General features: G+C 42.6%; 1 protein-coding gene across 1 annotated transcript in view; it reads right to left on the minus strand.

Moving 5' to 3' along the window:
* Window positions 1–15,104, minus strand: part of UPF2 (UPF2 regulator of nonsense mediated mRNA decay) — a 120,765-nt gene extending 105,661 nt beyond the window's left edge. The window contains exons 1-3 of the mRNA XM_032156173.2: window positions 15,022–15,104; window positions 7,376–7,758; window positions 1,360–2,139 (exon numbers count right to left, since the gene is read on the minus strand). Of these exons, the coding sequence (XP_032012064.1) occupies window positions 1,360–2,139; window positions 7,376–7,740 (1,145 nt within the window). The 5' untranslated portion in view covers window positions 7,741–7,758; window positions 15,022–15,104. The remainder of the gene's footprint in view (window positions 1–1,359; window positions 2,140–7,375; window positions 7,759–15,021) is intronic.
* Window positions 15,105–15,552: the final 448 nt, after the last annotated feature.

Below are 15,552 nucleotides of genomic sequence, written 5' to 3' on the forward strand. Positions count from 1 at the left end.
TCAATCATTAGCATACTATTAGCATACTCACAAATCAGTTATGATGTATTAGGTAGAATGTATGAGCGAAGGATTATGAAACTGACAAAGCATGTGGAAATCATAATTAAGCCCTAAGTGAGAAGTATGAATAAAGCACCACCATAATCCTTTTTAGTCCATTACTGATGGTACAAGTACATTCTCAGGTTGCCTCTTCAAAGTTTAAACCAGTCCTAGCAAACCAAAACACAAAACAAGGACAAGCCTTTTTCTTTTTCCTAAAAGAATTATTGATAACACCATTGCCATCTTAAATTCTCACCTCTGAGTGACCTTCAGCCACAAAGATTTAACCACACAGTCTCTACCTTGACCCTGCCCTAACTGTACTACTGGCATACACTATTCCTGTTCAATCTTCTGGTTAAGTCAATCATCTTCTAGTGGTAACTACTTAAACCACTCCTCCCCTACCACAGACTTATGAAACTAGAAATTTCTGATCAATAGTCATTTCAGATTCTCAACCATGCAATATAAATAAATAAATAAATAAATAAATATTAAAATAGTTTAATACTCAGCCATGCTATGGCTATTACCTCTTTTCTACACCCCCTCAGCTCCCACTCCAAAACCATCCTCCATAGAAATTGACCTAACGCCCAGCAACTACATCAACTTCTAGCTTCTTGTTGTTCCTCAGGTACAAATACTACACAGTAGTCTACAATACCTTTTAACAATCAAAATTGGCCCCAAAGTCAGGTCTTTTCACCAATTACCACAGGCACAGTACATTCCTCCTTTAGAATTTTAAATGAATGCCCCCAGGAAGAAGACTCCTACAAATGAGTCTTGTAGTTGCATTTAAGAAATTTTTTCACAGCTAATTTTGTGCATTATTTCCCAAAACTCTAATCTGAAATACCACTGGTAATTATGACTCATTTTCTTAAGAAGAGCAACAGTGACGTAAAGAACTTAAAATACAAAACAATGAAAGCAAACCTGTTATAGAGAGAACGTTAAAGCACACAGAAAAATATTAGCAGGTAAGTTTAAGTGACAGAAAAGGAAAATTTACCCCTCAATTATTAAACAGTGTTTAAAATCACAGCAAGAATACACATCCACAAAGCGAAAATCACCATCTACCTGGCAGATTTTTTTTTAAATCAGAAACAAAACCTATTGCAGACTCAATTAAAACATGAGTACTCAGACTGTTCTACTTTGAAATTTTCCTGGAATGTTAAGAAATCACCTGTAAGGAGCCCTTTTCCATAAGTTCTTTCAGTGGCATGAAGACTTTAAACATTTTTAAGTATGAGCTCCAAAATAAATTCTCAACTCTGAGAAACATTTGAAAATCACCTGTTTTGTCTCTCAGTATTCTGGAGCTCCCTGTGGTCCCTTTTCAGGTGTTTGGTCAAAGACGTAAAGTACTCTTTTAAAAGATTCTGGAAGGGCTGTTGTTTCTCTGGACTAATTATCTCACTAGGAGGAAAACTCAAATTAAACTTCTCTGCAGCACTCTTTACTTTCCTTGGTACAAGTCCAGCAATATCATCTCCACAATGTCGACAGAAACTAATCACTACAGAGACATGAGTGTGGGACTCCCGATCAGCATTAATAATATTTTTTAGCTGTTCATAGATTAAGGAAAGACCTTCCTTGTCAGTGAAAATCCCAACTATTGTCAATTCTGCAATAAAACGCAAATCAGTTCTTAACTTGGTAATGTTAGGTGTTTTCTCCTCTTTCCTTGCTTCAAAATGTTTTTTCCAGACCTGAAGAAGTGATGGGGCAAAGTCAGCATAACGCTGGTGAAAGAGAGAGCAGAGGTGCACAGCACAGTTCACATCAGAGATTTTTAGTTTTGCTTCCACGATAGAAGCTACAGCTTCGGCAATGTATTTGCTTAAATTTAGGCCATTAAAATCGTGGGACAAGGAGTCTCTCTGTTGTTCCGTAATAGTTTTTAGTTTCTTGACAAAAGCAGTATTTTTCTTCAAACTTGAGTCAAGGCGGCTAAAGAAGTTTTCCTCTGGTCGGTTGTCCGGAGCATTTTGGTTTTTGCTACGAAGTTCCTTTCTTACATGATGTCGTTCCCAAGCTTCCTGATGAAGCTGAATGGATTCTTCTTTTTCTCTATATAAAAACAAACAAATAAATAAAATACTCTCTATATTTTGAAGCATTATACACAAATCCCCTAAGAGTAAAAAGCCAATGAAAAAAAATTATCTAAGTATAACAATCTACAAGATTCAAAAGGCCTTTCACTACTTTTAAAGACATTTTACTGGCCAGGCATGGTGGCTCATGCCTGTAATCCCAGCACTTAGGGGAGGCCAAAGCAGACAGATCACCTGAGGTCAGGAGTTCAAGGCCAGCCTGGCCAATATGGCGAAACCCCCACCTCTACTAAAAATACAAAAATTAGCTGGGTGTGATGGCGCTCACTTGTAGTCCCAGCTACTCAGGAGGCTGAGGCACAACGCTTAAACCCAAGAGGCAGAGGTTGCAGTGAGCCAAGAACGTGCCACTGCACTCTAGCCTAGGCGACAGAACAAGACTCTGTCTCAAAAAAAAAAAAAAAAACAAGAAACCACATAGACATTTTACTAACGACTAACGATATTATCTTAATGAGAAGCCCAGTACTGTAGGTTGATAACAAATGTCATAGAGTGGAGGATACTGACTAGATTAAAATTAAAAATCATTCTGCCAACTGGCAAGCTAACTAGGTAAGACATATAATGCTACCATGAAAAATATAGTATGTTTGGGAAGGATATAAAATGTGAAACGAAAGCAATGGGCAAAGAGAAAAAAAAACAATTATCCACAAAGAATTATTTAAAGAATTAGCACTATAAGACCAGGTGTGGTGGCTCCCAGCACTTTGGGAGGTGGGTGGATCACCTGAGGTCAGGAGTTCGAGACCAGCTTGGCCAACATGGTGAAACCCTGTCTCTACTAAAAATACTAAAATCAGCCAGGCATGGTGGTGGGCACCTGTAATCCCAGCTACTTGGGAGGCTGAGGCAGGAGAATTGCTTAAACCTGGGAGTCGGAGACTAACGCTGCAGTAAGCCAAGATCGCACAACTACACTCCAACCTGGGCAACAGAGCGAGACTCTGTCTCAAAAGAAAAAAAAAAAAAGAATTAGCATTATAAAAGAACGCATTAAAAATGTCTTGAGGCCCAGGCGGTGGTTCACGCCTCTAATCCCAGCACTTTGGGAGGCCAAGGCAGGCAGACCACGAGGTCAGGAGATAGACACCATCCTGGCTAACATGGTGAAACCCTGTCTCTACTAAAAATAACAAAAAATTAGCAGGGCGTGGTTGCACGCGCCTGTAGTCCCAGCTACTCGGGAGGCTGAGGCAGGAGAATCGCTTGAACCTGGGAGGCGGAGGTTGCTGTGAGCCAAGATCATGCCACTGCACTCCAACCTGTGCGACAGAGCAAGACTCTGTCTCAAAAAAAAAAAAAAAAAAGTTTTGAAATGTTAGATATTGTTTTTCCATACTCGGCACATTAGCCAAAACTTTAACAAAGTACCTTGCTATGTTTGGGCTCTTAAAAATTCAAGAGATTTAGAAAATTTGGAAAGGAACCAGAAGACAACTATCAAATAAGAAACTTAATAAAAAGCTAGTAGACTCAGTTTATACTGAAAAGAATAACTAAAAACAAATATACCTATTTTTCCACTAAAAAGACAGAACAAGTTTAAATTGAAGAAGTAATAAAATAGGCAGGAGCGAGGGGCGACAATCCGATTTTGAAGTTTATTGAAGTTTTTGAGATAACAAAATATATAACTTAAATCTCCACTTCGGGAAGCTGAGGTGGGAGGAGCCCAAGATTTAAGACCAGACTGGGCAACAGAGTGAGACCCAATCTCTACAAAAAATTTTAAAAATTAGCCGGACATGGTGGCACATGCCTGTAGTCCCAGTTACTTGGGAAGCTGAGGTGGGGGGAATCGCTTGAGCCCAGGAGGTTGAAGCTGCAGTGAGTCACAATCACACCATAGCTCTCCAGCCTGGGTGACAGAGTGAGGCCCTGTCTCAAAAAATTATACACATATCTATAAACCTCTAAAAAAGCAGATTTTCATCTTTCTGAGATAATCACCCCTGAGTTACAAGATAATTATTTGATTTTTCCACTAAAAGCTACAATATATTAACAGAAAGGTGGCTTCTATCACTGAGACCATGGACAGTTGAGTATCTCTTTGAAGTCTCCCAGCAACACACAAATACAAAATGAGCAGTGAAAGTACATTTTAAGAAAGTATGTACAAGGCCGGGTGCCATGGCTCACACCTGTAATCCCAGCACTTTGGGAGGCCAAGACAGGTGGATCACCTGAGGTCAGGAGTTCGAGATCAGCCTGACCAACATGGAGAAACACCGTCTCTACTAAAAATACAAAAATTAGCCAGGCGTGGTGGCGCATGCCTGTAATCCCAGCTACTCAGGAGGCTGAGGCAGGAGAATGGCTTGAACCTGGGAGGCGGAGGTTACAGTGAGCCAAGATCGCGCCATTGCGTTCCAGCCTGGGCAACAAGAGTGAAACTCTGTCTCAAAAAAAAAAAAAGAAAAGAAAGTATGTACATACACTAAACAACTCAATTTTCAGCTGCACTGAAAACACTTTAAGATATAGAATGAAGTTTTTATGGGTAAATGCTATGATGCTTTAAAATACTCCAGGGGGAAAAAGTGGGTAATTATCGATGCTAGGTAGATGGGGGACTAGTTCACTATACTATTCTATATTTGCATACATCTGAAATTTTCCCAGGAGCTCAGGAGTTGAAGACCAGCCTGGGCAACACAGCAAAACCCGTCTCTACAAAAAATACAAAAATTAGCTAAGTATGGTGGTATGCATCTGTAGTCCCAGCTATTCAGGAGGCTGAGGTGGGAGGATCGCTTGAGCCCAGGAGGCAGAGATCGCAGTGAGCCGAGACCAGGCCACCGCACTCCAGCCTGGGCGACAGAGCAAGACCCTGTCTCAAAAAAAAAAAAAAAGAATCTCTTAAGAATCATGGTTCTGAATATTCCAAAACTAGGCACTACTATAGCCTTGCAGACCTAAGGCTTCTGTTCCTTATTAAAAGAGGTCCTGGCCAGGGGTGGTGGCACGAGCCTGTAATGACAGCTACTCAGGAGGCTGAGGCAGGAGGAATCACTTGAGCCCAGGAGTTGGAGGCTGCAGTACATTATGACGGAACCTGAGAATAGCCACTGCACTCCAGCCTGGGTAACAACACAGCAATGCACCCATCACCCCCACAAAAAAGGGAAGAAAGTAGAAGTCCTAAAGAACAACTCTTGAGAAGAAAGGGGCCGTTCTAGAGATCTATACAAAAATCGTGCTTGCAAAAAGCTTTTTAAATTATATATTTGGCCACACACAGTGGTGTACATCTGTAATCCCAGCTACAAGGGAGGCTGTAGTGGGAGGATCGCTTGAGCTCAGCAATTACAGACTAACTTAGACAAAATAGAAAGACACCGTTTCCAAAAAACGATTTTTTAGGCCAGGCATGGTGGCTCACGCCTGTAATCCCATAACTTTGGGAGGCTGAGGCAGGAGGACTTCTTGAGTCCAAGAGTTCAAGACTAGCCTGGGCAACATGGTGAAACTCTATCTACAAAAAGTACAAAAATACCCAGGTGTGGTGGCATGCACCTGTAGTCCCCACTACCAAGGAGGATGTGATGGGAGGATGGCTTGAGCCCGGGAGGTCAAGGCTGCAGTGAGCTGGCATTGCACCACTACACTCCAGCCTGGTTGGAGTTTGTTGAGTTCTTGTTATGTTACCAGGCACTGTACAAAATATATTAGCAAATATCCTTAAGACAGTACCAATGAAGTTAAATTCTACAAGCCTCATTTTAGAGATCGATAAAATGAAACTTAAAAAGGGTAAGCTGCCCTCTTAAATTAAAAAAAAAATTTTTTAATTAAAACATAAGTAAGTTATATATTTATTCTTTCCCCTATTTTTCTTCATAGAGACAGGGTCTCGCTATATTGCCGAGGCTGGTCTTGAACTCCTGAGCTCAACCAATCCTCCTGCCTCAGCCTCCCAAAGTGCTGGGTTTATAGGCGTGAACCACCATGCCTTGGCCTAATAAGTTTTATATTTAGAGAAGAGCTTATGCTATTCAACAACAGTCACTGCTGATGCATACCTATAAGAACTACATTTTTCACTAGTTTATTATTTACTTGCACAGATTTACAAGGTTAAAAATAGATTTAAATAAAGATAAGAATGGAAGGCATTGTGGAATTGTGCTTAATGAATAGTCAAAAGTTTTAAAGTCAGGCCAACCCAGCTTTAAATCCCAACAGCTCTACTATTTGCTGTGACCTTAAGCAACTTACCCTCCTTAAGCTTCATTTTATTAATCTGTAAAATGAGGATCATAAAACTTACTTCACTGGGATTGTTCTAAGGATAGATGCTAATATGTTCTGTACAATGCCTGATACATAAGAACTCAACAAACATCAGCCAACTGAAGGTTTTCAATTTTTTTAAAAAATGGAGTATTATCATACCATGAAAAAAAGTATTTTATTATTATTATTATTACTTTTTTGAGATGCAGTCTTGCTCTGTTGCCCAGGCAGGAGTGCAGTGGCACAATCTTGGCTCACTGCAACCTCCGCCTCCTAGGTTCAAGCGATTCTCCTACCTCAGCCTCCTGAGTAACTGGGACTATAGGCACGTACCACCATGCCTGACTAATTTTGTATGAAAAAAAGTCTTTAAAAAATAAACAGCCGGGTGTGGTGGCTCACACCTGTAATCCCAGCACTTTGGGAGGCAGAGGCAGGTGGATCACCTGAGGTCAGGAGCTCAAGACCAGCCTGGCCAACATGGTGAAATCCCATCTCTACAAAAATATAAAAATTAGCTGGGCATGATGGCAGGTGCCTGTAATCCCAGCTATTCGGGAGGCTGAGGGAGGCTGAGGCAGGAGAATCACTTGAACCCAGGAGGTGGAGGTTGCAGTGAGCCGAGATGGTGCCATTGCACTCCAGTCTGGGCGACTGAGCAAAATTCCGTCTCAAAATAAACAAATAAATAAATAAATAATAAAAACAGATTATCCAAGACCTCAAACAGTACTCATTAAAGATTGTTACTATTATTTAATTTGAATAATTAACACACCTTAAGCATGCCTCTAGTCAGTGAAACTAACGGAACAAGTAAATTAAGATACTCCCAATTCTTAAAGAGCTGCACCCAGGACGCTATATTTCAAATAATGTTTTTTTCCCAAAATATTCCAATCTTCCCATTCCCTTATATCAATAAATACAATCAACTGCCTTACTTCATCTGAGCAGCTGCTTCTTCCTCTTGCTGACGTTTGGCCTGCTCTTCTTGCTTCTTTCTCTCTTCCTCTTGATGTTTCTTTTTTTCTTCCTCTTCTTTTTTCTTTGATTCTTCCTCTGCCTTCACCTTTTCTTCGTCTTTTTTCTTGCGTTCCTTGTCTTCCTTTTTTCTCTTATCATCTTCCAGTCTCTTCTTCTTGTCTTCAGGGGCCTTGCCGACCTCCTTCTTGGCAGTGAGCTTGATATCGTCTTTTGGCCTCTCCTTGCTGCTCACTGGCCGCCTTTCACTGCAGTCTTTTTCCTTGTTATTTGGTAAAGAGTCTTTTTCTTCCATACTTGCTGGCTTTTTACGCTCAGCTGGCATTATGTGACCCAGGACAATCTGTAAGAGGGAAAGAATGTCAGTACCGTAGATGCAGTGACTTTTTTAAATGATATCACACTATTTTTTTAAACAGAACATATTAATGCAACTTGGCAATTGTAAAAGAGTAAAAACAGGCATGTAAAATGAATACTATTTCTGTGACAAAATAAGTTATTGGTCACATTCCACATCCTATCATTATTAGTTAGGCCTATGTCTAAGTACTTGTTGTTTACTTTTTATAAGGAAAAATCCAAGCCCAGACAAAAGTAGAGAGCATAAGGAACCTCGTGTACCCATCACTCAGATTCAGCCACTATCAACTCCAAAACAATATGTCATTTAATTGTAAATACTTCAGAATGTATCTGTGAACATTTTGAGTCAGCTTTAACCCTAGCATTTGACAACCATGAAAGATGGAGGTTCACTATTTCATATAATATTCAATGTCAGTATTTCAGCTGAAAAAGGAAACAAAAACAAGCCCTTGCTTCCTATATGTCAACAGACAAAACAGAACAGCGGACTCACGAATCTCACTTCATTGCTCTAACCTTATCATCAAACTTTCAGATACAAAAACTGTTAACTACCTCAAATTAAACTAGACTTTTAACTTCTTCATCTGTATTAGTTAAAGTTAATTTATAAATAAACATGAACCTAAAATCCGTATGTTCTGTGCTATATCTGTCAATATAGAGTAGCTACTAGCCCACGGTTTCTAAAGTTCAGCACCATTGACAGTCTGGGCAAAACACTTCTTTGGTTTTAGAGGGAAGGGGTCACCATGTGCTCTGTAGGAGGTTTAGCAGTGTCCCTGCTTGCTATGCAGTGCATACAAGTAGCTCCTCCCTCATTTTGACAACCAAATATAACTCCAGACATTGCTAAATATCCGTTGGAGACAAAATTATCACCCAAAAACTCTGCACTCGTTATATGTGGTTACTTAAATATAAATTAATTAAAATTAAATAAAATTTGAAATTCAGTTCTTCAGTCAGTATCTGTATTTCAGGTGCTCAATTCCACACGTGACTAATGGCTTCCATACACAGCAGGGCAGATACAGAACATTTCCACAGAAAGTTCTATCGGATAGCATTGGCCTATAGTACAGGCTTATAGTTAACTGAAAGTAATTGTGGAACAAAAAACTATACTTTACAGGAAAATTCTGAATTTTTCTTTTCTAAAAATATATTTCTCTACTCAGAACTAATTGTCTAATTTTTTTTTAGGCACAGTGTTTCACATTTTAACTCCTAAATTATCTAAGAGTTGTATATAAGAAAATCAAAATTCGGCCGGGCACAGCGGCTCATGCCTATAATCTCAGCACTTTGGGAGGCCGAGGCAGGCGGATCACCTGAGGTCGAGAGTTCGATACCAGCCTGACTAACATGGAGAAACCTCGCCTCTACTAAAAATACAAAATTAGACGGGTGTGATGGCACATGCCTGTAATCCCAGCTACTCGGGAGGCTGAGGCAGGAGAATGGCTTGAACCCGGGAGGCGGAGGTTGTAGTGAGCCAAGATCATGCCATTGGACTCCAGCCTGGGCAACAAGGACAAAACTCCGCCTCAAGAAAAAAAAAGAAAATCAAAATTCTATTTTAGAAGTAGAAAATTAACGAAATTTCTTAGTTTTTTGTTTTCTTTTTGAGACAGGGTCTCACTTTGTCGCCTAGGCTGGAGTGCAGTGGCACAATCACAGCTCACTGAAGTCTCGAGCTCCCCAGCTCAAGTGACCTACCTGCCTCAGCCCCCCAAGTAGCTGGAACAGTAGGTGCTCAAAACCACATCCAGGTAATTGTATTTTTAGTAGAGATGGGATTTCCCCATGTTGACCAGGCTGGTCTCGAACTCCTGAGTTTAAGTGATCCATCCACCTGGGCCTCCCAAAGTGCTGGGATTACAGGCATGAGCCATTGTATTTTTGAGCCTTAGTGTTTTTGTTTTTCTTTTTTCTTTTTTGAGTCTCGCTCTGTTGCCTAGGCTGGAGTGCAGTCGTGCGACCTCGGCTCACTGCAACCTCCAACTCCCAGGTTTAAGTGATCCTCCCACCTCAGCCTCCCAAGTAGCTGAGATTATAAGTGTGTGCCATCACACTCAGCTAATTTTTGTATTTTTAGTAAAGACGGGTTTCACCATATTGGCCAGGCTGCTTGAATTCTTGACCTCAAGTGATCCACCTGCCTTGGCCTCCCAAAGTGCAGGATTACAAGCATGAGCCACAGTGCCTGGCCAGCCCTTAGCTTTTTTTTTTTATTAAAAGCAATAGTATCCTTAAATATTTTCAAATATAGGTTTTAAATTACAGCATTTAAAACTAGGTTACCAAAAAAAGCATTTGTAATATTGATATTTTTAAAATACAAAAATACTTTACTTCAGTACTCTAATAAAATGTTAATATCACAGAAGGCAACCTAGGCCAATAGAAACACTTTAATTTTTGCAGGTACATGCCATAGCCTGTACCTTCTCATAACTACCTTTTCCTTCTACTTTTTCTTCTACTCCCTCATTGCTCTCCACTCCCTTGTTCTATGCATTTATTTTGACAGTGACACCTAAAAGCTGTAGTTAACCCCACCGGTAAAACTCAGAACAACAACAAAAAAGCTGTTGGTCTTATTTTTAAAATCGTCATTAGGGGCTGGGCGCGGTGGCTCACGCCTGTAATCCCAGCAATTTGGGAGGCCGAGGTGGGCAGATCACCTGAAGTCAGGAGTTCGAGACCAGCCTGGCCAACATGGTGAAACCCCATCTCTACTGAAAATACAAAAATTAGCTGGGCATGGTAGCAGGCACCTGTAATCCCAGCTACTGGGGAGATGGAGGCAGAACTGCTTGAACCCAGAAAGCAGAGGTTGCAGCGAGCCGAGATCGTGCCACTGCACTCCAGCACGGGCGACAGTGAGACTCCATCTCACACACACACACACACACACACACACACACACACACACACACACACACAAATTACCTTTAATATATGAAAAAGCAGGCTGCGCACTGTTGCTCATTCCTGTCATCCCAGCACTTTGGGAGGCCAAGGCAGGCGGATCACTTGAGGTCAGGAGTTCACGACCAGCCTGGCCAGCATGGGGAAGCCCCATCTCTACTAAATATATAAAAATTAACCAGGCATGGTAGAGGGTGCCTGTAATCGCAGCTACTTGGGATGCTGAAGCAAGAGAATCACTTGAACCCGGGAGGCGGAGGCTGCAGTAAGCCGAGATAGCGCCACTGCACTCCAGCCTGGGCAAAAGACGGAGACTCCATCTCAAAAAAAAAAAAGAAAAAAAGAAAAAGCATTGTTTCTACGCCAAGACAACATTAGCATTTATATTATCTATTTTTTTAATTAAAAAAACTGTTTTAATAAAATAGAGACAAGGTCTCAGTACGCTGTGCTGGCTGGTCTCACACTCCTGGGCTCAAGGGATCCTCCCGCCTCTGCCTTCCAAAGTGCTAGGATTACAGATATGAGCCACTATACCCGGCCAGCATTTCTATTATCTAGAAGTGTAGTTATTGATTCTTATACATTTTCAATTAAATATCCAACTTTAATGTGAAAACATCATGCCCTTAAAGCAAGCAAACTTTCAAAGAGACTGTAATACTAATACACTACTTATGGTACCATACTAAACATTTTATATATATTACCTCATTCAATACTAAAATCTTTATGAGGTGGGTATTATTTTCCCTATTTTATAAATGAGTAAACTGAGACTTGACCAAGTAACTTGACCAAGGCCTGCACAGCTGGTGACAGAACGGGAATCTGAACCCATTCTCTGAACCAAAGAATCCTAAGAGTACCAAATCGTGAGATGGGAGACTTCCCCTAAAAATGACTATAGCAACCCATAGAATTATGAATCTCAAGAGTAGAAAGAATCCTTCATAATGGTTAAGTAGTTCTCATAAAATGTTTTTAACTTTTAGCAGATTCTGGCTGAAACATATGTGGACAACTTAATGTCTAAGGTAATAACATGATCTTATTGAGGGATATTAATCATTAAGTGAAAAAAAGTTTATATAGATTTCACATTTTCTGATGTGACGCATCAACAAGTAACATTTCAGGACCACAGAAAACTACAAAGAATGGCATCAGAACTTACAATTCATCTCTTTCTCTGTTTTTTTTTGAGATTGAGTCTCACTCTGTCACCAGGCTGGAGTGCAGTGGCACGATCTCGGCTCACTGCAACCTCTGCCACCCGGGTTCAAGCCATTCTCCTGCCTCAGCCTCCTGAGTAGCTGGGATTACAGGCATGTGCCACCATGCCCAGCTAATTTTGTATTTTTAGTAGAGATGGGGTTTCTCCACGTTGGTCAGGCTGGTCTCAAACTCCTGACCTCAGGTGATCTGCCCGCCTTGGCCTCCCAAAGTTCTGGGATTTACAGGCATGAGCCACCGCGGCTGGCCTCATGTCTCATTCTAAAAATAAAATAAAGTCTTTAATTCTTCAAAGAAAAGATTAAGAAATTCATGTAGCATCTGACAAATTCACAAAGATCATCATTTATTAGTTCAACAAAGTCCCAAACTTTTATGACTCTTTAGTAAGATTCATTTGTTCATTAAATTTTAAGTACTTAGTATATGAAATAAAGCTATAGTAGGCACGTAAGAATTAGACTCGGGGTTGGGTACGGTGGCTCATGCCTGTAATCCCAACAGTTTGGGAGGCCAAGGCCGGCAGATCATGAGGTCAAGAGATCGAGACCATCCTGGCCAACAACATGGTGAAACCCCATCTCTACTAAAAATACCAAAATTAGCTGGGCATGGCGGCACACGCCTGTAGTCCCAGCTACTCAGGAGGCTGAGGCAGGAGAATCACTTGAACCCGGGAGGCAGAGGTTGCAGTGAGCCGAGATGGCGCCACTGCACTCCAGCCGGGCGACAGAGCAAGACTCCGTCTCAAGAAAAAAAAAAAAAAAGGATTAGACTGTACCCTAGAGCATAATAAAACAGATTCTCCATAAAACCCTTAAGTCCTGATACTGGTATCTTCTTTCAACCACTTCATCCTTACGTTACAAGCATACACCCAAAGTATACTTGGAACTAAATTTCCGTAAACAAAAAAATAAGACAAAAACCTAGAAGTTCATGAGGCAGCAATGCAACTTGTGAAAACAACATACATGGGCTTGGAAGTCGGACTGATTTTAAATCTTCATCCCAACTCTGCAGCCTGATAGCTACAGAAATCAGGCAACAACTTCTCTGAGTCCACTTATTTATCAATAAGATGGATATACTGCTATCTATCTTGTAAAGTTCTTAAAATTCTAGCATAGTAACTAGCATGAGGGAGGCATTAATAAATGTTCTGTCACAAAGAACACTGAGAAGTTCAGCATACAATGAAAGATTTGTAAAGTCAGATAAAGACTATTAGATTTTATCTACTTCTATCCTCAATTTTTACATTCCAAGGACAGCAGCAGAGTCACCTACCCAAGATTACACAGCTAGTTTCCGTGGCTGGACCAATACTCACTACCCCGTGCTCTTTTTCACTACCTACACTAAAACGAGTAAAATATACAAACACCATGATTCACCTCAATACACGTTTGTTTTATGTCAACTTAAAAAGCTGAGCACTAAGTGATATTTAATAAAATGCTAAAATTCTTATTTCAATAACTTCAAGCTTTAACAGCCAAACTTTTCATCTAAAGTGTTTCCAAAAGTTTTTCAAGTCCAAACTACAATTTTAAATAGGTCCTTTCTCAAGATAGTAAGGAGAAAAAGTCGTGATCTTTTCACTGGAATCCGATTAGCTGTTACAAATTAGTTTGCTGAATACAATTATATTCAGACTACCCTTAAAAGGAAACCATGCTTTAAAACCACCTTCCTAGCTCCCAAAATAGTGTCCTGTCACTTGAACTGTATATTTTATTTGGTATTCTAAATATATTCTGAACTTCCAAAAGAAAGCAAAACTAATTTAGTAGCAAAAGTACCAATGGAGTGTATTGGGGGGAAGAGAGCACAAAACGGGGTGTTTCCCTTTTAAAGACATTCCCTTGCAAAGTACCATATGGATTAGGTATGAAATCCCAATCAGAGTGCTCCGAAAACACTCCACAGTGAGAGAATGCTGTTTTACCTTTCAATTCTCCTATTCAAAATGCTGTAAGGACAGAACAGCACAGGAACACTATCTCCCAGTTTCTGACTTTATTTATTAAAGAACATCCTTAGCATAAAGGACGTGTTAAGAACTGTTAGAAATTGTACCAGCTCACAAATGAAGAGACTGACGATGTTGAGGAACACCTAAGAACTACGGAAATGAGATAAAGCGTCTGCGAGGGTTTCACTTTGATCTGATGCATCACTTCGTGTCGAGTAAGTCCTCTAAGAAGAGCAAGAGAGCTGAAGGTCCGATCACCCCAGCGTGGACCCAGCTGGCTCTGCTCTACCAACCTGGGGACCAAATATCCTGTGATCACTTTCTTAGTCCAACAGTCCTAGCAAGAAGAGAGTGCTTGGAGCCTTGAAGAGATGAAGGTAAAGTGAAGAATCAACCAGCCTATGTGATTAAAAGGAAGTCAACCGAACAGCCCATGCCCACCATCCCCAGACACAGCCCAAGCCCCTTCCCCTACACACATCTCTCCTACAAACCCCTGCTCTGGTGGTGTAGGAACCTCTACACCCACCACACTTCCCCGCCACAACTCCCCTTCCCACAGGCATCCACGGTCACCTTCGCGGACCATCGCTGCCCCAACCCCAACTTCTCGCCCCACACTCCCTCGCAACAGAAGCCTCCCCGGCCGGTCTCCCCACTCCGCAGCCTCCCACACACGCGCCCTCCCCACTTTCTCGCCCTCGCTTCCCTCTCGGCTCTCGAGGAGCTTCCCCCGACCTCCCCTCGCTCTCCTCCACGCCCCCGAACACCTTCGCCCCTCCACCGCGGGCTCCCCGCCTCCAGCCCCGAGGCCCGGCCCAGGCATGTGGGGCAGGCACCTCCTCCACCGACCCCCAAGCATGGCCCGGCCCGGGGGCTCCCGCGTTGATGGGAGCCTCGGAGAGAGGGGGTCTAAGGAGAACGACGCCGGACCCGCGGTCCCTCCACCGCTCGCCGACCCTGGAGAGCTGGAGTGTGGAGTCGCCTCTGGGGTCCTCGAGGGAGTAGGAGTCTAGGCCGGTGCCCCCCAGCCCCGTTTCCTCCCGATCGTTGGAGCGGAGGGGAAGGAGGATCTCCGGGACTCACCTCGAGCCTGTTGTCAACATTAGCCCCGGGTTTCCCAGCACCAACTCCAGCGCTCGGGCTCTCCCCTCCCCTCCCCCCACCTATCTCGCAGCCGAGGGCCCGCCTTCCCTCAGCTCCCCCTCCTCCCTCCGCCCGCCGGCCCTCCCGCCCGCCACTCACCAGCGCGGCCGGGCTGAGAGTGGGGGCGGGGCGGAAGGAGGCGAGCGGGAGAAGGCCATCCGCGCGACTGCCCGATTAGAAACAGTCCTGATAGTCTTCCCCGCGGCATGGCGATGCCCCCAGCTTGACTCTGGGGTGGCGGGTCCGGGGCAAAGGCTCATATGAGTACCACCCACTTAACGGCTCTTCCAAATTCCTCCGTCGATGAGAAGAGCGAATTTTTCAGACAGGCAATGCGTAAGGTAGCCACTACCAGCACCTCAAACCAGGGCCCCAGCGGAGGGGTGGAGTGTTCCGAGGACCCGAGGCAGGAAGTGGATTGGTCGCCAGGAAAGGGGAAGCGCCTGAATTGGAGCTGCGCAGGCGCAGGCG

Source organism: Hylobates moloch, unplaced genomic scaffold (assembly GCF_009828535.3).
Source record: "Hylobates moloch isolate HMO894 unplaced genomic scaffold, HMol_V3 SCAFFOLD_2, whole genome shotgun sequence".
NCBI lineage: Eukaryota > Metazoa > Chordata > Mammalia > Primates > Hylobatidae > Hylobates > Hylobates moloch.